General features: G+C 36.7%; 1 protein-coding gene across 6 annotated transcripts in view; it reads right to left on the bottom strand.

Moving 5' to 3' along the window:
• The window catches only part of LOC143737014 (A-kinase anchor protein 13), an 80,857-nt gene extending 58,027 nt beyond the window's left edge, over positions 1 to 22,830 (bottom strand). For 5 of the 6 annotated variants that reach the window (XM_077227913.1, XM_077227914.1, XM_077227916.1 and 2 more), the window contains exons 1-4: positions 22,692 to 22,830; positions 9,598 to 9,641; positions 4,587 to 4,743; positions 652 to 939 (exon numbers count right to left, since the gene is read on the bottom strand). In XM_077227913.1, coding sequence (XP_077084028.1) covers positions 652 to 939; positions 4,587 to 4,743; positions 9,598 to 9,630 — 478 coding nt within the window. In that variant the 5' untranslated portion in view covers positions 9,631 to 9,641; positions 22,692 to 22,830. Of the gene's footprint in view, positions 1 to 651; positions 940 to 4,586; positions 4,744 to 9,597; positions 9,642 to 21,188; positions 21,345 to 22,691 lie in introns of those variants that run through there. The other variant, XM_077227918.1, reaches the window with a different exon arrangement.
• Positions 22,831 to 24,751: the final 1,921 nt, after the last annotated feature.

Here is a 24,751-nt window from a genome sequence, read left to right as displayed (position 1 = left end):
GATTAAAATGGTTAAGACCATTGAAAGACCAATAAATATTTTGCCATTTTATGTTTTATTTTATTTATTTTATATTACCACGAGTGTAAACATGTAATGAAACCAAAAAGAACAAGATAAAATTGAGACAAAATAAGTCATAGGCCAAGAATAATAAAGAATTATAAGCTCTCCAAAATGTAGCAGTTTATATTTTTATATAATAATACATAATATATTATAATATATAAAATGTTATATTAAATATGGCAGTAAATTGTATTTTTTTATTGGTTTTGTAGACAAATCAAGAATAAGCCTGATGAACTACAGTACACCAATGCTAACGCTTAGATGCCCCCTACAGGACCACATCATAATTGCTGAGACAATCCCCCCATTTGATGTAGATAATCTCCTATTGGATGATGTACACAGACAACTTCTTAAAACAAAGGTACTTAACTTATGAAATCAAAACTGCAACGAATGCAAAGGGCTGCAAGTTACATAAACAGTACTCTGATCATGACAAAGAAAATTCGGTTTAGGTCAGTTAAAAGACAACATTTACTTTGTTCATTGTGTATCAGATAATAATAAATCATGGATTGAACATACAACCCTATTTGAACCAGATCTAACAACTAGCCTCCATTGAGCTGCACTCACGTGTGTTGTTCCCCAGCAGGCTCCAGCCAGGGGGCAGCCTGAGGTGTCTGAGGGCCAGGGACAGACTCTGGTCCAGCTTTTCGCACTCCTGCAGTGGGATCTGATGCTCGTCCAGTAGTAGAGCCTCTTCCAGTATGTCCGTCTGCCCCACCGTACTCACCAGGAACTGGGCCATGTCGAAGGCCAGGTCCTGCATGAAGTGCAGGTGTTCGGTGGCCAGAGTATGAATGTAACCGTCCCGTCCCGCTGAGCACAGGGTGACCAGCACTGACTCACAGCAGTTATGTGCTGCACAGAGAGAGGGAAAGATCACATCATAACAGCAGTCAAACACATTCAAGACAAATATAACTAATGTTGATGGAGGGGGGAAAGCAAGGCAAAAATGGTGTCATTCTCAGACATTTGAGTCATTGAGCTGACATGTGCATAAATATAAATAAATAAACACTAAAAAAATAAACAAAAATAATAAAATAAACAAGATTTTCATGTAGGGTACAACTGTCAGTACAGACATACAACTCATATCTAGTTTATTTGCACAATTACATTACTGTTCGATTACAGTAATTTGTCCAACAATGCAATATCTCATTCCTGGCGGTTATAAAAACAATGAGTCTTTACTGCAGTGAGAGCTCATACTAAGAAAATAATTACTGTGGCTGAAGCATGTGGTATATATAAAAATGACCGCCAGGTCTCACCACACAAAGTGGCCCATTGTCAACCTCCTGGGAAAAGAGACAAACCCATATTTATGTGCAAAGACATTTCCAAGAATTCCAAACATCCTCCTAGTGGTCCGGACTTCTGTTATGTGTATAGTATACCAATCTCTGAATTGTTAATAAACATTCACACTAACATAAAAGAATTCATATCGTGCTTAAAATAAAAAATAATTCTACGAAAAATTACTGCTGTTTGTAATGCACACAACTTTGTAATATCTCAACTACCTGACTAATCTGACCTTGGATGCATGTAAACGTATTGTAGAAGACCTCCGAAACAAAATTAGGAACCTTTAAAATAGCAAAATAGTAGAAATAGAAATATAGAAAAAATATAAATAGAAAAAATGTACTGTCTAACTGTAAAGTAAAAGGTCCATTTTGATCTCATATTGAGAACAAAACAAACATAAACACTAAAACTGGATTCACAAGTGCCAAACAGGCCTACTGTTTCTCCCAGTTATCTCCCTCCATCAGCGGATCATCCCTTCACTGGCTGCTTCAACTGACACTAGTTCTTACCAGAACCAGGAAGTATGACAATATTAGCCTGGTTCTGTCAACACTGCGTTGGCTACCTATTAAACATTGTATACATTTTAAAATATTGCTGATTACTTACAAAGCACTAAAAGGGTTTAGCTCCCCAGTACTTGAGCGAGCTCTTAACGCATTATAGTCCTTCACGTCTATTGCGAACTCAAAATTCCGGCCAGTTCATAATACCTAGACAATCAATATCGACTGCTGGCGGTAGATCCTTTTCCTTTTTAGCCTTTTTGTCCGGTAAGCAGACACTCTGTCAGTTCAAATCTAGACTAAAAACACATCTCTTTGACCTAGCATACACATAACACATTATAGACTTCTATAATTCACTGTTAGGCTGCATAGATTAGGTCAGCCGGAACCGGGAACACTTCCCATAAATCCTGATGTACTTGTTACAGTACATCATAAAAAGAATGGCGTCTACGCTAATATTAGTCTCTCTGTTTTTTCCGAGGTTTACTGCAGTCTGCCGGATCCAGGCCGTATCCAAATCTCATGAAGGACCTGCGCTTAAACACGACGACAACGCAGTCCTGAAGTGTCAACTAGTCTCTCCACTGTGAAGACTCCTTCCCTTCCCTTTACCTCTGTACAGATAAAACGTTGACGGGATAATTCCGGTTCACGTGGCTACGCGAAAGCGATAAAAAATTCTGCATTATACATTTTTCAAGGCTTGTACCTTGGAACCCATTTCATGGTTTGCGTTCTCGAGTCACCAGGCACTGTTTTGTGCAAATGAGCGGCCGGATCACATTAAGGGTAAGAACGGTGTCGTGTTAGTGCCCCCTAAGTTAATAACTAATGAAAGTTGCGACGGAAGTGAATCAATCAAAACAAACTTTAGCTGGACAATAATTTTATTCTAGAGCTGCTGTAAAGCAAAAACCATGTCTGTTACTTTTATTTTCTATTATCACTGTAAAGCTGCTTTGAAACAATATTGTTAAAAGCGCTATATAAATTAGGGTGACTTGACTTGACACTGAAGATAATGACTGAAACACAAGACTAAGCATTGCTGCACTCAAGTCCGTTCATTCAAGCGGAGTGAGCATCTCTATAATGAAAGGGTTTGTTTCAGCCGCCAAACAGCCCGAAAAGACAATTAAAAACACATATCAGTAAAGAAAATTGCATCCCTAAATGAGATAGGCTAATAGCAATGCCTAAATATATGCTACAAACACACAGAAGATAAATTTTCTCCACTGAAGTCTTTCTATGGGGCTGAACTAAACTATTTTCAGTTTGTCTCAATCCCTTAATAGGATCCGGTCAGCAAGCAAACATGTTTTGTTGACAGGACCAAGTGCTGCCACCTTGTGCAGCTAAAAGCTTTCCGCATTGAGAACTTACATTAGGATTAATTCACATAATATGAGCTTTGATGGGAAAGTAGAGTTTAAAAACCAGATTATCTATATGTACATGAGAGAAGTACAGAGAGGTGCTCATGTTTCTCAGCAAATAGTGATTTCTTTAAAAAAAAGTACAGAGGGCATCATGTTCATCCAATCCATCTTCCCCCAACTGAGTAAACAAAAAGTCAAAGTCAAAAAGTCCCAAAATACACAGTCAGAAGAACATAGACAGTTAAACATTCATCACTAGAACTCACAGTGACACCCAGAACAAACACATTCCTCAGCTTTAATATCTGGCAATAAGTTAATGTGAAACTTAATTTCTGTAATCGATCCGAAATTTGGTGAGTATAATTTTTCAATGCTAAAATAATTTATCGTGTCCCAGTTAAATTAAACTTTGACCTTGCAGCCAGATAGAGTAAGCATAGACGCATACTAAATCAGCACCATACTTATTATTGACTGATGTTTTTTTTATTTTTTTTTATCGGTATCGCCTGATATTGGATATTTAAATGTGTCCGCCTATTTTATCATTTCAAGATTTAGCTCCACATCTAGCACTCAATAAAATGATAGCTACAAATTATGAGGCCATTTACATTACAGCATTTTCAACTAAAAACGGGAAACTTTTTACAAGTTTTGGCCGTTCATTTACACAACAATAGCGTTTTGGGGGCCTGAAAATGCTAACCTTTGTAAACAGATTTCAAAGTGCAAATTTTTTAAACGATAATGTTATCTTCTTCGTGTGAACTACAAAAACACGAATTAGTGAATACATTGATGTCATGAACATGCGTATTACGTGTTCAGTCTATAAGCGCTTAGTGATTCTTTACAAAGTGACAACGCCAACTACTGGCCTGACATGAATAATACAGTGTTTTTAGTTGGTTTTATGGATCTGTCTGAAAGGAGATCGTTTTGACAACTATTTTAACCATTTAAGATAGATAGATTAGATAGATAGATGGATTTATATTCACAATACTGACCGTTTATTGGAGATTGGCTATCTAATCGTAATATCAATATTTGTGCATTCATAATAATAATTTTGGCTCAGCCCATATGCAGTGCTTATCTTAGCATGTTAGATTAGTAATGCTAGTTACCACTAGAGCACCACATCACAATTTTATAGTAAACTATTCTAAGGCAGGGATTCACAAACTTTTTTGTCAGCTGACAAAAGGTCAAAGGTTGCAGATGGGATGCAGTTGACTATGACGTCACAGATTTAAGGGCCCAATAATGCGCTCACCTGGACACACAGCCTGAAGGGTGCCATGGTTAAGCTTCAGTGTGCTGGTTAGATGTCTCTGAGAGGAGCCAGTGAACAACAGGAAGAACTGCACCTCCCCCTGTTCTCCTTCACGGATCGCCTCATCGCAAAGATGAACTGTTAGCACACACTTGCCCTGCCACAGAAAAACAGAGAAGTTTGAATTACAAGATCATGTGCTAGTGAATAATAACTTAATATATATTTTGTACAAAAAGCTCAATGCCAAACTGATCCAATCCATTACATATTAGAAGTCCCTTGAACGAACCTGTTAATAATGCGCATTTTCAGCCGACTTGATCATAAAAACTGTACATGATTTTTTAGACAAGCACTGTATGAATGTGAAATTTGCATTTAAATTTTAAATGGAAGCTTTCATAAATTGTTAACGCAATAACTCAGTCAAACGCAGTGAGAAATAACTGAAGTTGTGGTTTTGCAACAGGATATCACACATGTGCTGGTCTGCACAGATTAACACAGATAGCAGTTTGAATTTAACAGCACACGCCTAGGTTCTCTAGGTGAGAAGAGTGTCTCCTCACAGATTAATACAATGAAGAAAATGCATCTACAATTAAGATTCTAACAATATGCTCTAACTGTTCTGCACAGCAGCCAATGGAACCACCACTGCTAAGGCCATAATGAATTTAAACTGGGATTTGATCACATTTCCTATTAGAATAAAAATGTACTTCCTATATAAACAGGACAATTGTATATGAAAATATGACATTGAATAAAGAAAAAATTTAAGCATATTTCTATCAGCAATCACACATTATATTGACCAAAAGTGACAGTAAAGACATTTAATATTCTTTTGAACTTTCTATGACCGTTTCTACAAAATATTAAGCACAACTGTTTTCAATATTGATAATAATAATAAAAAATGTTTCTTGTGCATCAAATCAGCATATTAGAATGATTTCTGATGTGATTAATGAAGCTGAAAATTAAGCTTTGGCATCACAGGAATAAATTACATTTTATTATAATATTTAAAAATATTATTTTTACCAAATAAATGGAGCCTTGGTGAGCATATGAGACTTCTTTCAAAAACAATATAAAATCTTACGACCCCAAACTTTTGAATATAGTGTATATGACCTTAACGATAAAAAACAAAAGTCCCATTTGAATTTCATTTCAACTTTGAAGAAATTAAATTAAAAAAACTCACTTTACCCATGCAAAACGAATACAATGGTGCTTTGATGAATGCAGAAGTCAATGTGCCAATCTTAAGAATCAATAATAAAACTAAGTACTTTCTCTCCAAAACATTTAAGAACATAAATCTATAAAGAACCATAATATAATCGACTCAAGAACCCGATGAAGTGATTATGCTGAACTTAAAGTCCTGCAAAGAACCATTAAAGAACATTGGTTTCATGGTAAAGTTCTTGCTCATAATGCGTTAAAGCGACAGAAAGGATATATAATCGAGTTTCGATGGAGGCAGTACTACTATGGCGTGATAGACAATCGGGTAGAACTGGAGAAATCCGAGTCGCATACTGCCTTCAGAAATTATTTCAGGAGAGGAAAGACGGCTATGGGAATAAAGACACAATAAGGGGTGTCACACATACTTCTGTACTCAAAACCAGCCTAATCCATCCTCTATCACGATCACCATTGTGTCCATTTATCTCAGTCTCCTGGATAATCTAATATCGTTTCAGCAGTTAATTACAGACGTTAACACAAAGATAAGTGTCTTTGAACCCTCATCAGATTTCACAGCACAGGAGGGAAAATCCCTTCTCTTTGTTGACTGTACTCCTACATGAGATGGGCTTCTTGTGATAGTAACACAATATCAGTCATACATCCTTCCCATTGCTCTACTCATTTTCTGTTCTTGTAAAGTGCTGACAGTCATATTCCCAGGGAAGAATTCTACCTGAGGTCACCACCAGTCTCCTGAATGACAATTTTATTGACTTTTCAAGATCTGTGTTGAAGACGGCTGAAAGGACAGCAGACTAATGACTGGCAAAGCTGGAATGTTTTTCTGATTAAATTTCAAAATTGATGTTTAGATGTGCACTAATAGTGATTTTTTTTAATTATCAGAGTCAAGGACTTAAAGGCCCACTGAAGTGCCTTGGAACGCGCAGCTTTGCATGATGTGTTGACGTAATTTCCACTGAAACAGGAAGCTAAGGCGGGACATATTGAATGGCCCCTCCCCCTTTTCAAATAGCCAATAGCGTTTAGTTTACAAGTCGTACTTGGAAGTGAATCCGAGCGTCGATGATACGTTGGATTAGGTGTAAATAAATCCTAGCCATTTCATTCTTAACCAACATACAGTAGGAAAACGGAATAAAACTTGAGAATTTTGAGTAACCGAACACACATCTCCAACCCATATTGCTACATGACGTGCCAACGGTCGATTTGGCCAGGTGGTATTTATAACATAGGTGGCGTGGCGCTTTAGATTCTAGAGAGCATTTGATTGGATAGAAGATGTGATGAGAAGCTGAAGTCCACGGTGATGTCATAAAAATCCGTGATCCATTTTAGCGAAAATGAGAGACTAAGTTTTGAATGCTTAGGCCTATATCTACTAAATGCGAATTTTGTCATTGTTTTGAAACACAATAGCTCATTCATAAACTTAAGGCTAACATACTCATAATAAAAGCTGAAAAACTTACATTTTGATTTCAGGGGGCCTTTAATTGCGGGAACACAAGCAAACATTTGCACTCTCATTTACATGCAATTTTCATTATTCTGATTATTCTCAAAAGTTTGTGTTTTTTTTTAAACCCACTATTCACCTATCCAAATGCAAGGCACAAATGATTAACTCAAATGCAGTAGACGTGCAGCTGGTCAAGCTCTTCCAGCACACAAGGATTTGTTTGCCGGTTCTTTTGTACCCGGCCTTCAGACATTTTTTTCGGTAATGGACCCAAAAAATTCTCTCAACCATCAATATAGTACTGTCTCTATGTACTATACATTATATTTCATGTCACACAACATTATTAACATGAATTGAGTTTCTTCAACACAACCCAAAAATTCACATGCGGAGGTTGGTCAGACTGGATGAATGCGTTAAAAGTGTTTACATGCAATTTTTATTGCAATTGAAATCAACATACGCCAAGTTTTGCTATGATTATGGTTGCTAAGATTATGAGCTTAATCGTATCAATTTGATCGAATTAATGTGTAAATAAATGAGGTAAAGTTTAAATCGCAATATTGCCTAAATCTCATTATAATATCATTATGATGGCTCATGTAAACATAGTTAATAAGTGTGATTTAAAAATACTTCCTTCCATCTCAGCTTAATGTGCAGAGACCACTATAAGTAAGCCAGATGATTTCTCTGAGTGAAGTACAAACATTTGTTTGAGAATCACGACCATCCTGACAGCATGATGCTGCAAGAATGTCTAAAGAAGAGCACAATCTTCTATTCAATCTTGCGGAAGCTTTTTGGGTTATTTAGCCCACGTTATTTATTTTAATAACTTGTCCATCATAATTATCACCAGTAGCATTGCTGGCAATTTCTGCACTGCAGAAATGATGTTCTTCCTAAGTATGTTTGTCTTGTTCGTCTAAACATTCTTAAATCAAGATACATTTACTTGAGAAGTAAAATTACTCAAGACTTTAGGTCTTGATTTAGGTCTTGATTTCTAAAACATGTATCAAAATGAAGTGAGTTTTCTTAAATAATATTCTGATTGTTCCAAACCAATCTTACTGAATCATAATCATACACTGTTCGTTCATTGGCCTGAGGAGAACTGCCTTTGACAGGTTTTGTCTTCTTGCAAGCATAAATCTAACAAAATGTATTGAGGTTTATCCTAAAAACAAGAACAACAATTGACAATGCGGTGAGAAGTTTGTTTCAAGAGCACATCTAAATAGCTTTATCTTACATAATTTTGCCTCTTAAACTAAATGAATTTTGGATTAAGTTTGTTTCAGTAATTTTACTGGAAGAAAAGACAATATTGATAACAATAATTTGGACTTCTATTAAAATTGTAAAATTGAATGAATGCACTTACAATGAAAATCTATGAGGTAAGTTTATAGTAGAGTTTAAAATCAGAAGGTCTATAGTAGAGGTGTCAATATATATATTGACATTGACAATTGATGTTATCACCGATTCCGACTTGTCAATTACAGCGATGTTTTTGAATGTTTTGTATACTGTATTTTCTTGTGGTAGGCTATATTTGTTTCCCTCTCGGGGTGTTGTTTTGAGCTGTGATAGGTCCACAACAGTGCGTTTTTACCTGTCCTTTTCATTATTTAAACTATTGTAGAAAGATGTAGACAGTGGTACGCCTGTCTTAACTTCACTGTTGTTGAGACTTTCCCAGTAAACGACGGCCCATTCATTTAAGAAAGAAGTTGAAAACTTCTTTAGAAGCTATAGAGAGCTTTTGCATTTTTAAACGCAAAAAGGGGTTCTGTGTGGATGGCCCCTAAATCCCGAAGTATACTTTGGTTTTTACGCGTACACTAGGTTACACACAGTGTGAGTGATGTAAATTGTCATCAGCATAGTATGAGCATATTGTACACAACTAGCCCAAATTTTCTAACCCCGTACTCTGTGAGCTCAGCTCACAAATGCAATGCACCTGTTTGTTGTTGTTGTTGTTGTTGTTTTTTGCACCAATTAGTTGGTCCACAAGGTGGCAACACTGACTCTGGCCTTCTTTTTTCCACAATAAATGAAATAGACCGAAAAACAAACAAACAACTGTACAAGGCAACAAAAATAGATTCATGCAACTCTAGTAAATTCTAGACACCAGACATTAATTAAACTTTGTTGTGTGCATGTGTCTAGCGCCTGTGTGAGTCTGAGATATGATAATATTTGCTGAAAATGCAGCTGGTTAACATTTCAAACTGATTTGACTGAGCAAATAAAGAGGAATGAAAAATAAGCATGGAGGATACTTACATATAACGGGGCTTGACAAGGACTTAGTTTCATGACTCTGGACACTGAAAAGATATTTTAAAAAAAAACAGTATGAGGTCAATGCAAACGAACAGTAGATTATCAGATCAACCACAATACGGATTCTTCTTTCAGCCCAATAATAAAAGAAGGTTTATGACTCAATAGACTTTGAGCATGAAAATACCCTCAGCAAATGTATAAAAAAAATTAAATTAGCACCTTTACTGAGTGTACAACAGCTGTTTGTTAAATGGCACTTAAGGCCGAAAACATATTCATGAGTGTGAGTCACACCTTCAGACTCAGTGAGTGCAAGACATGTTAAAATACACTGCTAATTCTCAGGCCTGCAATTAGCAAAAAAATGATGTGTTTAAATGTCTCCGGGAACACCAAGTTCATGGGTGAATCTCACGAAACATGTCAGGACAAAGATCTGGTCATATTTCACTCAACAACAAAAAATAAAATAAAAGAAAGAAATTATATTCTGAACATTTTGAACTACAAAAATGTCCTGATGTGTTTCTGTAATCAGAAATTAGTATGGAAATGTGCTTAATTTTCATTAATATAATGTCACAATAAATTCAAATAAATCTTTATGGTCCTAAAAATAGGCCTAGTTTTTTAGGGTGAAACCAAATAAACCCACAATCTGACATGCAATCCATTGGCCATCCATTCTTTTAAAGCATTTTCAGTGCACACTTGTAAATAAAAGGAGTGCTGTTAGATTTAAGGAGGATCAGGTGAAAGGATAAACAGATGACTCTAATAATACCCATCCTAATCCTCTTCTCCAGCGCTCGGTTTGCTCTACCTTCTCTCTTCACACAACCAAAAGCAAGAGTAGAGTCACTGCACACACACTTTTTACCTTTAACATCTCATTCTGCAAATCACTTGATTTTTCTGTATACTTGTTTTCAAGTAGAAAATATATCAAAATATATATTTACTTGAGGAGCAAAATTGGGTAAGTCTTTAGAAAATTCATCTTGAATTAAGTTTAATTTTCGGACTGCATTGACAGATTGCCATTTAGTCTTGTTGTAAGCATAAAACTAACAAAATTTAGTGAGGTTTATCCTAAAATCATGAAGAAAATAATTTGCCAATACGGTAAGCAGTTTAAAGCTAGGGTAGGGAATTTCGCGGGGCTAGCAATACCAAGCTAGCTTTGAAAGCATAAGATCCTACCCTCCCTTCAGAACGCTCTCCAAAAACATGAACACGCACACCCAGGGCAAACCGTCATGAAAGACGGCATTAAATGACCTCATGTCTCAACGTACATAACATTACATTAATAATAAACGTAAACACCTTACAGAGCTCGGACTTGTACCACCTGACTGCTGCAGATTAATTTCGACAATTATAATGTTAACATAGTAACGCATAAATCTGAGTCTGAGGATGAGAACAGCTCAGAGTAGAACGTCACAGGTTGCCATCTCGTAATTATGATATTTATGACATGGCGCGAACTCCGCATAGACTAGTTGTTTTGGTTCAGGAGGACCTGTAAAGGTGGTTGAGGTTTGTTTGCTGTGATTGGTGACTGTCTCATTTCAAAACCTACGTTCTCCGAAGGCCGTCATACTTCAAAGATGTCTAATTTCAGAAAACTAACCATTAATTTTTATGAGTCTGGAATGTAATGGTTACTTTACTGAAATGAGGCAGCCTCAATGGCATATGCAGGCGACAAATGAAACCTAGAGGGCGAAATGAGACCGTAGGCCTGTCCAAATACCCACACTTGCAGTCTTTGTTCCTGACCACTTGTCAACTTAAATGATGCATTTCCTGTATTTAGCCCAAGTGTTCGAGTGGGTGTGAAGGCAGCAACTTTTGATTACCTGTAGGACATACTTATAGTGTTGTAAAAATTCAAGTGTTTACAGAGCTTTAAAATAAACTTCAAAATGTCTGTTCAGTAGTCACTATTTAGTAATTGGGGTGATTCTAATTAAAAGATAAAAAGCAGTTGCAAATGTTATGCAACACTAAGTTTACTACCAAATTATATGTAATATCCAATTCATTTATCTACAGTGAAATGTTTTCCTCGACATCTCGCAATTTCAAGGCACGCGAGTTCCTGAACATGATGCATGATGGGATATGCTTAGTCTCAAATACCGCTCCGATAGTGTGGGTTTAGTTTGCGTTAAGGGTATTAAGCTATGCTACTTTTAAGACCTGGGACAGTCATGCGCACTTACATCCTGTTACGTGCACCCACTCTCAAGTGGCCAAGACTTCAAGTGTGGGTATTTGGACAGGCCCGGTGTGTCTACAATGCTGCATAGCCTCATGAAACACGCTGATGACATATGATGTCTGTGAAAGCAAGGCATGACATCCTATTACATTCGGACCGAATGCAATGATTGGACGAAAATTTTTGGTCCAGAGACTTCCACAGTAGATATAGCCTATGTACACGTTTTATATATGTAGATCACTTTTCTTATTGATTGCTATCAGGATGTGAAGAGTCTCAACCAGTATAACAAAAAGTGTTTATGAAAAACATTGCCTAACCTAGCTTTAATCCAGGAACACATCTAAAAGTATTAACTTACATGACTTTCCTTCCTAATTAAATGCATCTTCCTTTAAGTCTGTTTAGATATTTTACTGGAAAACAAAACAATGAGTCTCAATTACTAACCGCGCATATGCATGAATTTAGGCATTAACTCGTCGATAACTTAGCACAAAAATGCATTGTATCTTACCGGGGGGAAAATTATTATGGGTGGTCTTCTAAACACTTCTAAATCTAAATACGCATGCAAATTACTAACTTTGGGCAAGCATTCGCTCATTCATAATATTCAAAATTCCTTAACATTAGAATGAGGTTAAGAACAAAGTGTGTATACACATTGTGAATTAGGCAAATAAAAATTTGTGACAAGTTCTCCAATGCATTGAAATATAAATATTCCATGCAATGATTCGTTTATGAGACCCAATAATATTAAGAAAAAGTTTTTGCTGTGAGGGTCAACTGTAGCATTCTTCTCCACAGAACGAGACAGAAACACCTGGTTGAACCTGAATGCATTAAGGCAGCAAAACTGCCTTTAAGTTGTCTAACATTTCACTACAATACACCTGTGCTGTAAGCTGATATATACCTTTACAAGCTTATACCTCAATTACTTGGCAATTCACAGAGTTCATCTACACCCATCAGAACATCAAAGGAGAAACTGGACTTCCCAACTTGAGGTGTGGCTCTTCTGGTGTCCTTTCATAATGTTCTATTGCATAAAGTGCACAACAGCACAAAGAGCAAAGCCAGCAACAATTTAAAAGGGGAAGCTGTTTCATCACTCATAAGCCCTGAAACACTTCGCTGAACATGATTAAATATAGATTTCCTCCCAGCTGAAATGATCACGGAAACCTCTTTTTCTGACACCTGCTTTTAATGAACAATAGCAATAGTACTGACTTTATAAAGGGGGGAAGGAAATAAGTAGACATGGAGACCTGTCAAAAACCAAAGTTTACCCTACAGCATGGGCATTTATGCACAAACTGAGAGCTGGGCAATGTGACCATACTGTATATCACTGCAACAGTACCATGAAGGACTGCTTTATGTTATTTTCATTTGAGAGCAACAAGAAACATGCAAAGATATAAAGAGGGACCTTTCCCAAAATCGAGGGTTTACAAAATCGAGGGTTGATGCAAGACACAAAATAAAGTGAAGTTTAATTGTTAATAAACAGAAATAGTTTTAAATAAAAGGTTAAAATAATTAACCATTATTTGTGATATAAAGTAGTGATACTGCAAGATTTTGTTCAAACCACCCACACTTCTGTAGGATGAGGGTATCATTATTAATAGAGATGCGCAGGGATGACATATTTCTTTAGGCGAAGTTAGACGTTAGCATCACCCTGGTTCCCCAAAAAGATATTTCCAGAAAATAAGCTCAGAGTAAGAAACATGTATGATTCTTACATGTTTTTTCATCAAGCTAATCCTCAAAACTGAACAACTTTTATGAGTTTGAAGCCTAAATACAATCGCCAGGAGTAAAAAGCTAAAGTTAGGCTATAAACTAATTACAGCACGGTCGCATGACTTTACTGTCACCACCACTAAGCTTTTGTCATCTCTTTCAATCTTCCTGTTGAAAAGTATGAGTTAGAATAGTTTGATTATAAAAACCACAATGAGGCTGTAAAAGCAGTAATGAGATGAGTTTATCCATTCAGTATGATGATATTTAATGTCCCAACAACCGCTGCAATTCCATTTAGCCATATTTTACCATTATACCAACCACCTTTTTTCATCAAACATAAAACCGTAGAAAAATCAAGATTGAGATATTACTGATTTTAAAAAAAACATTGGCTTATTTACGGGTTTTAGTACTTATTCCTGCAGAACTCTAAATATCGATATAATAAGATTGATTATTTTTCAAATTATTCAAATTATTTGTAAACCTTTAAAAGCTAAAAACAATTAATAAGTATAATTTTTAGCTTCATGAATAAGTCATGCTATTCTGGTGAGACTTAGACTCCGTTTACACCTGGTGATTGGTACACCAACCATTCAAAACACAATATGTAGGTGAAAACGTGACTGGAGCTGAACCAATCAACCGCAAGATCGGCCAGGACCAGTGATCAGACGGTCAGTCTCACGTGACGTCTTTCCAATTCCGTGCCAGTCCATTTTGTTGCCAATGGCACAGGCAATAACATCAGCTGAGTTTTCTCGTTCTCTTCTTTCCGACGATGAATTGACACGCATCCGCCTCCTCTCTCTCACTCACTCATCTCATTCACTCCGGTTAAGTAGTGCTTGTAACTATATTGCGCAGTATTTTACTAATTATCATAGGTTTCGAGCTCACACCAAAAGCGTGCGCACCACTGAGTAGCGCACACACAAGCCGCATGTCAAACAGCTTGTGAGTCGCGAGTATCAAAATCAGTGGCTTACTGCGCTTAAACGGTAGCCTGGTTAAAACCAGATCCTTCTCAGTCGTAACTGAGTTAGGGTCTGGGGATGGGGAAGGTTCATTGACAGCTCATTTCCAAAGGGGTGTCACCAACGGACGTCGCTCAAATGCCTGTGGGCACAATTGGATAGACCTAAAACCAATCAGATAGATCGTCATCTTGGAAAGCCTGCCTCAACGTTTGTGATTGATGCCTCGATTTGGAAAGATTGGAAATGAGCTTGAATGGGCTCTTCGCCAGACTAACTTGCAGAGCAAATCTAAATTTGACGGAAGTTCGTCTGGGTTTTCCCAGGCTACTTAAACGCCCGCCTTGCGTCCGCCTTTCAAAGAAAATAATTATTCAATTTGAAAATCTGGTAAAGCACGCAAGTATAAATGGTGCACAATATTCAATCCCAAAATCAGAGACTCGCTCAGCCAAATCACATCACAAGCGGTCAGAAAGCATTTGAGATGCTACTAGCTGGTGCAATCCGTCTCGCTGACTGACCACTTGTGACTGGATCACCATTGGCCAATGTTAATACCAAGAGTAAACAGGGTAAAATAACTGTATTGATAACTGAAAGGATGTACCTATCGGCTCGAACCAATTCATGGGCAACCAGTAGGTTCATACAATTTCTGATGCATCTGATGTATGGTAGGATTTTGTGGTTAAAGGGATACTTCAGGATTTAGCATTAAGCTTTGCATCAGTAGAAAACCAGTAGTATTTTTGAATTACCGTGCTTCCCCCCCTCATATCCCCCTGATATGAGAGATTTATGTATTTTTAGTCTGGGAAAAATCCTCCGATGACGCAAAAATCATCATTTTGCGTCATCGGAGGATTTTTGGGCCAGAGGCTTAAAACTACAGCCAGTACTAGTAGCTAGTTCCGCATGTTTTCACCAAGCCCATATGGGGCGGGATCTCACTCACAGAAAGTAAAGATAGTGTCAGCCATCTTTCTGTTGAAGCTAAGCTAACAGGCTCTTGCTCTGTGTAGAAAGTTTGTATAGTAGTCTAATCACGATTTACGAGTTTTGAAGTTGAAATAGCAGAAGGGGATTTCGAAGATCTGTTGCGCGAATCTGATGCTCGCGGCTACCTGTACGAGCCGCAATACAGCGACGAACAGTTTCGGGAGATGGAGGAACAAGAGGCGGCCGGAGCAGCTGCTGCAGCAGGGGAGCAAGACCTGACTCGAGCCCGGCCAGACTCCAGCTGGGGCGGACTGGTGGTGTCAGTGCTCTCGCTGTGCGCCTATGGAAACAGATAGAGAGTCCTATTGCTGTCGCGAATTTCAGTGATGTCATTTTCTTCTGGACGAAATTGGAAACGCCAGCCAAAGCCCGCAGGGACAAATGGACGGCTTAGTGTAAAGTGAGTATTTGGTTTGTTTTTCTTTTTTTTACTAAGACGTAATGAACAGAGTTTGGACTTTTGGAGTTTGGACTCTCGGCATTATCACAATGTTCTTCACGCGTAGTCAGCTGAGCTGTTGTTGTTATATTTACTATGCTAGCATACTGTATGTGCAAATAGTTCGCATTGCTAACGTTGTGCTTAACGTTACTGTTTTGTAGAAAATATCGCCGACGCCTAACAGCCTACCGTCACTTTATGGAATGGGTCCTGCAAGGCGAGGGACATAGTAAAGGCAATCGTCTTGTTTTGTCCACCTGTGTTGTCCAGGATATAAGACGGACATATCCAGCCTCCTGACGGGCAATATTGTGAATAAGGAAACAGCTGAAGCTCTGGAAGAGCTTTGAGTGTAAAAGTGTTAATATTCTTTATATTTTTAATTAAAAGTTATAACTCACATTGGTTGTGGTTCTTTTTATAAACCTTTACTGTTACTAGAGTATGTATTAGCCTAGAGAATGTGTGGAATTTTTTTTCGGATACTGCCGCCTGTAACCGGTAGGCGTGGTTAGGGAGCAAAGCAAGTGCATTCTGGGAGTTGTTGTCTTTCAGCCACATGAGTAAAAAATACATTTTCTGCCTTTTCTCACTCTAGAATGCTTCAATTTCAAAAATAATTTCACATTTCTACTATATAAATGATCACTATTAAATACACATTCATCTTCCCAGAGCTGAAGTATCCCTTTAAATACACTACTGTTCAAAAGTTGGGGTACATTAAGAATTTTTTTTAGCATGGATACATTAAATTGATCAAAATTGAAAGTGAAGACATTTACTTTACAAAAGATTTCGGTTTCAAATAAGACAATCTTTTCAAAAACATTTCTTTTGAATAGTAGTGTAACTGGCCTTGGTCTGCAAAGAATAAAAGTTAAATCCAAGCTTGAGCACTAGATAATTACTGAGAAAAGCTATCAGCACGTTTCACCCTCGAGCGAGGGACTTGATCGCGTGATGATCCATGAGGACCCTGCAATTAATGTCTTTAAGGCCTTTTCGAATTACAAGCGACTGCAAAATGAGAAATTATAATAATTTGATCTAACCTAATAATCGGGGCAGCTTATCTGAATTATGGGATAACTATCATGTGTCAAGACTGAATGGAGGCCACAAGAAATGATGGGGCCTTTGATTTTTGCATAACCCTCAGAGTGATCAGCATTGTGCAATTTTCTTCTGGACTTTTGTGGGGCAAATAAATCAAAGTCAATGTTTAAAATAGGCGATAACATTTTCAGGTACAGGCCTTGGTGTAGAAATAATCAGAGCTGCATTAGTTCCTCAGATTTAAATTAGCAGAAGTCTAAAATATGGCTGAAGTAGCAGATGCTTTTGTTTTGCTGACACAAAATAAAGCATATTTTTGTTTTAAATATTAAACAAGCCTGTCTTTTTTAAAACAAAGCAGAGAAATTATGCACACACAATGAGTAATTTCATACAACAGACCACACTATACATGTATAAGAGTCCAAATAGAATTCTAGGTAGTTGGATAAATGATTATAAACACTAGTGGATTCTGATATGATATAACAGTGGTTCTCAGTTGCTGGGTTAAATCCCAAAAATAGGTTTGACCAGCATAGGATTGTAGACAACTGGGAAAATAATGCTAAATGCAAATAATCGAATACAACAAAATAGAGATTTTGCTATACAATTTATACCATGTTACACACATTGCAGATTTTGAAAAACTCACTTCAAGCAGCACGGACACTGGCTATTAATAAAGCAATAATCCCCAAGAAGCCATGGTTAACAGTAAATTTGTAACAGCTAAGTGGCGTTGAAAGGCACGGTGAAATATGTGTAGTGATGCACTGAAAAGATTTTTTATAACGAAAGCATGAAACCAAAATTACAATTTTCATTTAGCGGAAAAACAAACCAAAAACAAACCAAAAGCAGTTGTGGTAAAGGTTTTTGGAAACAAGACACAATCGAATTTTCGCTTTAACGCCATGTCCTAATTACCGTAATGATTCTGAACTGTAAAAAGCCTTCACGTACTTGTAGAACTAAAAATTACAAAGTGTAAACTCGTAATATTCTGAGAGCTACAACTTGTACCACGTGGCTGCTGTACCACCTTACCACTGTGCAGACCGATCTGTTTGTCTGACTGCTCTGATCGGATTTCGTGTGGTTTATGTGACTTTCTCATGTCACGTAAAACATAAACGTCAGACACTGTTATAGGAAAAGAAAGGTTTATAGAAAGGTTGTGTTGTTGCAAAATGCCGGACAAGCAGAAAATGACAATAAAACTGAGGATTTTGAGACAGCGTAATAAAGCCGCATACCAGCCTCTTACGTTTCTGCCTCTGCCTAGTCCAGCATGGCGGCTACACATTGTCATGATGGAAAAAGACAACATCTATATTGCAAACCCTCTGTTTGTTGCGGTTGTAGCGGTTAGCGTATACCGACCAATGCAACATCATTGCCATAAAAACCAATGCAGATATTCCGGAAAACGAAAGAGCGGCACGAGACCCACAACTCAGATCTGAACAGTTGCGATACACAATGTGGACATTCAATACATTTTCAGACTCCAATCGGATACACAAATAATCAGATTTGGACTGACAGTGTGACATATGAAAGCATACCAAGCTTTTTTACAGGAATTTGGCTACAACATGCCGTAAACGCAGCATAATATCATATATTACCACTTTAGCATGATTTTTTGGTCAGAGTGAAGTGCGTCCACACTGATGACGTATACCTGTTTTAGCTTATCCACATTGTGTACATGAAATAAATGCTTAAACAGTCAAAGTGCATCAGAGAAGCGTTAATTAAGCGTCACTGTTTTGGTCAATGATTTCAGCATTCCAAAATGTTTTTTGCTGTTTCAGATGACTATTTTTACTTGCTGAAATTCCAGTGCATCACTATGCATTTGTAAAGTGTTGTGATATTGCATACAGGTACCATGATTTAAATATTGGCCATACGACTCACCCAGAGTATGAATAGCCAAAAAGGCATAGAATGAGTAGGATATAACTTTGTGGGTTTTAGGCATCATTTAGAATTATACAACTAAGGACGCAATGAAACATACAACATATGACCAAGTTCAATGCGGTCCCTTGCCAATTATGTGTTCATACAATTTTGAAACCTGTTCAACATTAGGTAAATACCACTGTTTTTGTTGTGGTGCGACAGTGTTCAAGCATATGGAACAGCAGCACTCAATGGTGACATGATACTGGTGTCCCTTGACACCGGATCATGAGGGTACTGTCGGGCAAGGCAGAGCATCCTGTTTGAAAAGACTTGTCAAAATCAGACTTTATAAACATTGAAAAAAATATATCTTACCTAAATAAATAAAAAATATCAAAGATTTCTCAATATCATTAGAACAATATTATGTCAACAACAAACCTATGCCACGAATGCAAAAGTATAAAATGTCCTTCTGGGTGTGGAAACTGAGTGCTATTAAATGTCATTTGAAACATAAATCTTGTTTTATTACTCTGAACTGAAAAGACCACACCTTCTGATCAATGCACGTTTTGAAGTGGTTCCTGATGTACTGCAGTTCAAAAGAATGATGATGATCCTCTGAATTCGTAACTGTTTATAGTCTTTATAATTCTCCAGAGAGCCGCATTAGTAATGCTTGAGTGAGTGAGTGAGCCTTTATGCGTGTGTTTTGGGGGAGGGTCACAACTGAAAGGTGTGGAGGTGGAGCTTGATGTTTAACTACTTGCTTTGTTTGAATTTCCATAGCAACAATGACTGACACTTCAAAGCGTGAAGGCCACCATTCTATCTAATACCATACTATCCAAGAGTTACGACTGGAAAACCGCAGCATATTTATCTCTGAAATATCAATCTATCTGTTTGAATCAGGTCTTTACCTGCCAAGACAAGTACCACTATTATTCCTCATACACTTACTGTTCAAAAGTTTGGGATCAGTATGTTTTTTTAAAGAGTTAGTTCACCCAACAATGAAAATTCTGCCATTATTTACTTACCCTCATGTTGATGAAAGTTCATAAAGAGATCGTAAAACTAATCTATATGAATTGAGTGGTTTGGTCCACATTTTCTGAAGAGACTCGATCGCTTTATATGATGAACAGATTTAATTTAGGCATTTATGCACATATAAACATTGATCAGCGAACATAAACAGAAGCTCTGAACCAGCTTGAAGCCTTAGAATGAACGTCATTGGTTCTTACTGAATATCAAACGTGCTGCATGACACGAGAATGAACTTCACTGGTTCTCGCACATCAAGCGAACATGCTTGAGCTTCCATTTTCCACAACTGATGTGTGATTGATGAATGTTTATATGTGAATAAAAGCTTAAATTCAATCTGTTCATCATATAAAGTGATCATGTCTCTTCAGAAAATTTTCACTAAACTGCTCATTTCAAATGGATTAGTCTATGAACTTTTTAAAGCGTCAAAGTGGTAGTTGCATAGCTGTCAATGGAGGGACAGAAAGCTCTAAGATTTCATCAAAAAGATCTTCATGTGTTCCAAAGATGAACGAGGATTACTGGTTTGGAACGACATGAGGGTGAGTAAATGATGACATAATAATCAATTTTGGGTGAACTATCCCTTTAAGAAAATGTATAATTTCAATCAACAATGATGCATTAGATTGATCAAAAATGTCTGTTGTGTTACATTTTTTAAAATATTGTTCTTTTGAACTTTCAATTTGTGAAAGTGGTTCTCGAGCACCAAATCAGCATATTTGAATGTTTCTGAAGGTTCATGTGACAATGAAGCCTGGAGTAATGATGCCGATGAAAAATGTTTTGCTATCAGAGGAATAAATTACTATTCATTTTTTTTTTTAAGTAGTTCTAGCCTGTTGGGTCCCTCCTATAGGTAACGCTTTGCACTTTATGTGACATGACAGTATGACGTAACTTTAAAGATCAGTTAAAAACCTAAAACATTTTAACTACTGAAAAAAAAAGCATTGCTTCTAAAACAATGTGTCTGCTGCCAGTCACACAGCTCAATTTGCTCTTTCATTGGCTCAGAACTCATGGCAGAGGTTTTTAATACATATACTTTATATGCATTTCTCCTTTAGTTCTCCTCACATTTTAACAAACTCCTTGGATGACATCTTACCTCAGGTCTTGAGAACTCCACGCTGAATCCAGCGGAGCTCATAGATCCATTATTTCAGCATATTACGTGAATCAAACGTACCAAAAAGCACACCTGAATCTTCATGCATCTCCAGTGCATGGCAGGTTAGGTCACAGGGCTGATTACTGCGAGCTAAATGCGGCTTTGTGTTTGGCAGCAGATAAGAGGCGTGTGATGTCATGGGCGGGGGAGGCTGAGGAGGCTGTGGCTCAGGTGTCTGTTTCCAAGAGCACTTGAGTAACAGAGGCCACTGCTGTTCGCGGTGCCGTCTGATGCCTGTCTGGTTAATGTTCTCCTACCTGATGCTCTCAAAACCTGCTGTTATTGCTGTTTGTTCCAGCTGCTTTACTCCCTGAGGGAAAGGTCACCCTTTTTATGGGTCAGTATTAGAACAAACACAACTAATTGATAGAAATGATCACTTGGCCAATCTACTAGAGCTTGAGAAACTCCTATAATCTTTAAGGAGAAGGTTTAACGTTATGTGCATCGCATGTTACATTTTAAGCTCAAAATAAAGAATTATTTTCTGATATCACAATACATGAGCTAAATAAATAAATAAATAATCTAGAAATACTACTTTAAATGGGGAGATATTTTTGTGTTGCACTGAAAGCTTCTAACACGGATTTAAAAAATGGTAAAGATAAAATATAGATGTAACTACATTTCATCAGTAGCCTTGGTATAACGCAATACCGCAATAATATAATGCAATAATAGGGTTAGTTCAACCAAAAATGAAAAATAACCCATAATTTAAATAAAGAGACAGAAATCTCAGGTTTCATAAAAAATATCGTCATTTTTGTTTGGAAGTTGAACGACATTTCATAGGTTTGACATGAGGGTGAGTACATGATGACAGAATTTACATTTGGGTGATTTTACAGTAACCTGAGGCTTGCTCAAACTAACTATATATCGTGAATCATATCGTTAAAATCAACGATAGCCTACATCGTGGCATTTTATATCGCGATGTCTCGATATAATGATGTAGCTGTCGTTACATCCCCATTTAAAAAAAATGTATGGTACGATATCATTCACTCCCATTATAAGGCTATAACTGACTAACTTCCTTCAAGTTTAAGCCGACGTTTTAGATATTGCCGTTATTAAAGAGCATTTAAAACTTATCCAGTAAAAAAGAAGAATGAAAAAGAAAAACTGATTCAAACTGTAGGGTAAATGGTTGATTAGGAGACTTCTTGCCATTGAGCGGTTTTTAATACTATATGGTCGGTTACAGTGCACCTGTTGACTCTCTAACGAAATTAAGTCAAATTTAATTTCCTTATATTAAAGCCGCGCCTTAACCATGAGAACATAAACCCTGTTTTGTTGTTTGACGTGTTAATATAGCCTACATAATATTACACGTCAGGTGTATCCATAAAGTACAACTAAACTGTGAAGCACATTCACACACACGCCTCTATATTTCTCCAAGTACACATGAAATAAACCACTTACCTCTAACTAAACACGTCTACCGCCGTAGTTTCCCTTATGGACACACGAGGATACAAACTACAAATAAACTGGAAACCGGTCAGATGAAATCTGTTTCATGATACTCTTTGAGGAAACATATTAACCGTGATCTTTAACCAGTGGGAGGTAAATGTTGAAGACCAAAAACTTTCCTATCAGTTTTTTTCTTCCAGCTGGTGGCCCAGAAACACGAATCCACCATTTGGACGCATTGAAATCTTAGGGTTGTTTTTTTCCTTACTACTTGCGTTTGTTCACTAAAAGTTTAATCATTTATATCTGCTATTTATAAGGAATAGCACCTGACAATCAAACAGAAATCCGCTGCTGTAATCTCTATAAAATTGTCATTAAATAACACATTATTCTGTAATCACAAACGAATATGATTGGTCCACCTTGACCAGCGCTGAAAAAATGATCAGGTATCAGGTGACATCAATGTCTATGGACTGCGTCAGAAACGGGTGAGGATAATAATTTATACATGAGTAATGAGACTAAGATTCATTTATACACATTGAATTGAAAATACATAGTAAATAATTTAAATAGAAAAATTATTATTTAGACCTATCGTACCTTGACCAATCAAATACAACCTCCGGGCCGTCTAAGCCACGCCCTTCTAATTTATTCGTGAATAAAACCAAATATTAGTTTGATGTGCGTCTCTACTAGAGACATTTAACGAATTTGATTTCTAATGCAGGATAAATTAAGACTATATTAATGATAATTTTGCCTCATGCACTCACAGTCTAATTTTTTGTTTAAAGGTGTTAAAATTGAATATTTTCTATAAGATTCCTCATATGCTGGTGTTTTATAGTTTGTTGTGCCACCCCCTATTGGTAAGTAAATAGACTGCATTTCAAAAACTCAAGATTATTTAATTTTAAAGGGATAGTTCACCCAAAAAGGAACATTTTGTAGGCTACTCGCCCTTAAGTTGTTCCAAACCTGTACGAGTTTCTTTCTTCTGTTGAATAAAAAAGAAGATATTGTAAAAAAAAACAGACAGTTGTAGGTAGCTAGGTAAAAATACTATGGAAGTCAATGGCTACCCTCAACTGTCTGTCAAAAGTCAACTGTCTACCAACATTTTCAATAAAATATCTTCTTTTGTGCATACAAGTTTGGAACAACTTGAGGGTGAGTAAATAATGACAGAATTTAAAATTGTGGGTGAACTATACTTTTAAGCTATAAGTGGGAAACAGTCGATCATATTGACAAAACAAATAATGTTATAACGAATATGCTTATAATTATATAAGCATTCTGTTAACGTTAATAATGTTCCCCATTAAACTATTTTGAATGAAATTTGAGATATTTTATTATTTGGTTGTATTAATTTTTAAAAATGAATTTTAGGTGCATTTTGCATTTTAGGCATTTTAGGTTATTAGCATTTTAGGCATTTGTTCTTTTTAACATGTTTTTCTAAAATAAAATAAAATTAAGTGTACACATTGTCACCTTAATTAAAAGTTTTTTTTGTTTTTTTTTTAAATCCAAACAATATTTTAACCATTTATTTTAGTAAAATGACAATGTAATAGCCAAATATTTAATTTTGGAAACAACTTTATTTTATAATTTAATATTTTCCTCATGCTGTATGGATTTATACACAATAAAATATAAAGCTGCTTTTGTATTTATTAACAGGGTTGTATTTGGGGGGTCTTTAGCATCAAAAAGTTTTTCAAAGCATCCAAAATATCCATCCAGCTCTTCTTGCACTACAATGACAGTCTAAAAAGCCAGTTCAGATGAAAAAGTTTAGTGTGATACATATGACACTATTAACCTTTTGAAAACAAATAATATTTCCAAAACACATAATTTGCATATTTATTGTGAGGCGCTGCTTGTGTGTGTGTTGTGAATGGAAGTTCAAGGGTCTCTGAATAATGAGCTTCATGATCCCCAGTGAACTGTCTCAGTGTCTTCAGAAAGCCCCAGGCCACGATTCTCTCCCCCAGCAGAGTTCTGCTGTTAGATAAATAAGGAAATAGTAAAAGAAAGAC

The sequence above is a fragment of the Siphateles boraxobius genome, unplaced genomic scaffold (genome assembly GCF_051911475.1).
Source record: "Siphateles boraxobius isolate OS27281-9 unplaced genomic scaffold, OSU_SipBor_1 130, whole genome shotgun sequence".
Lineage (NCBI taxonomy): Eukaryota > Metazoa > Chordata > Actinopteri > Cypriniformes > Leuciscidae > Siphateles > Siphateles boraxobius.
This window is presented reverse-complemented; position numbering and strand designations above follow the sequence as displayed.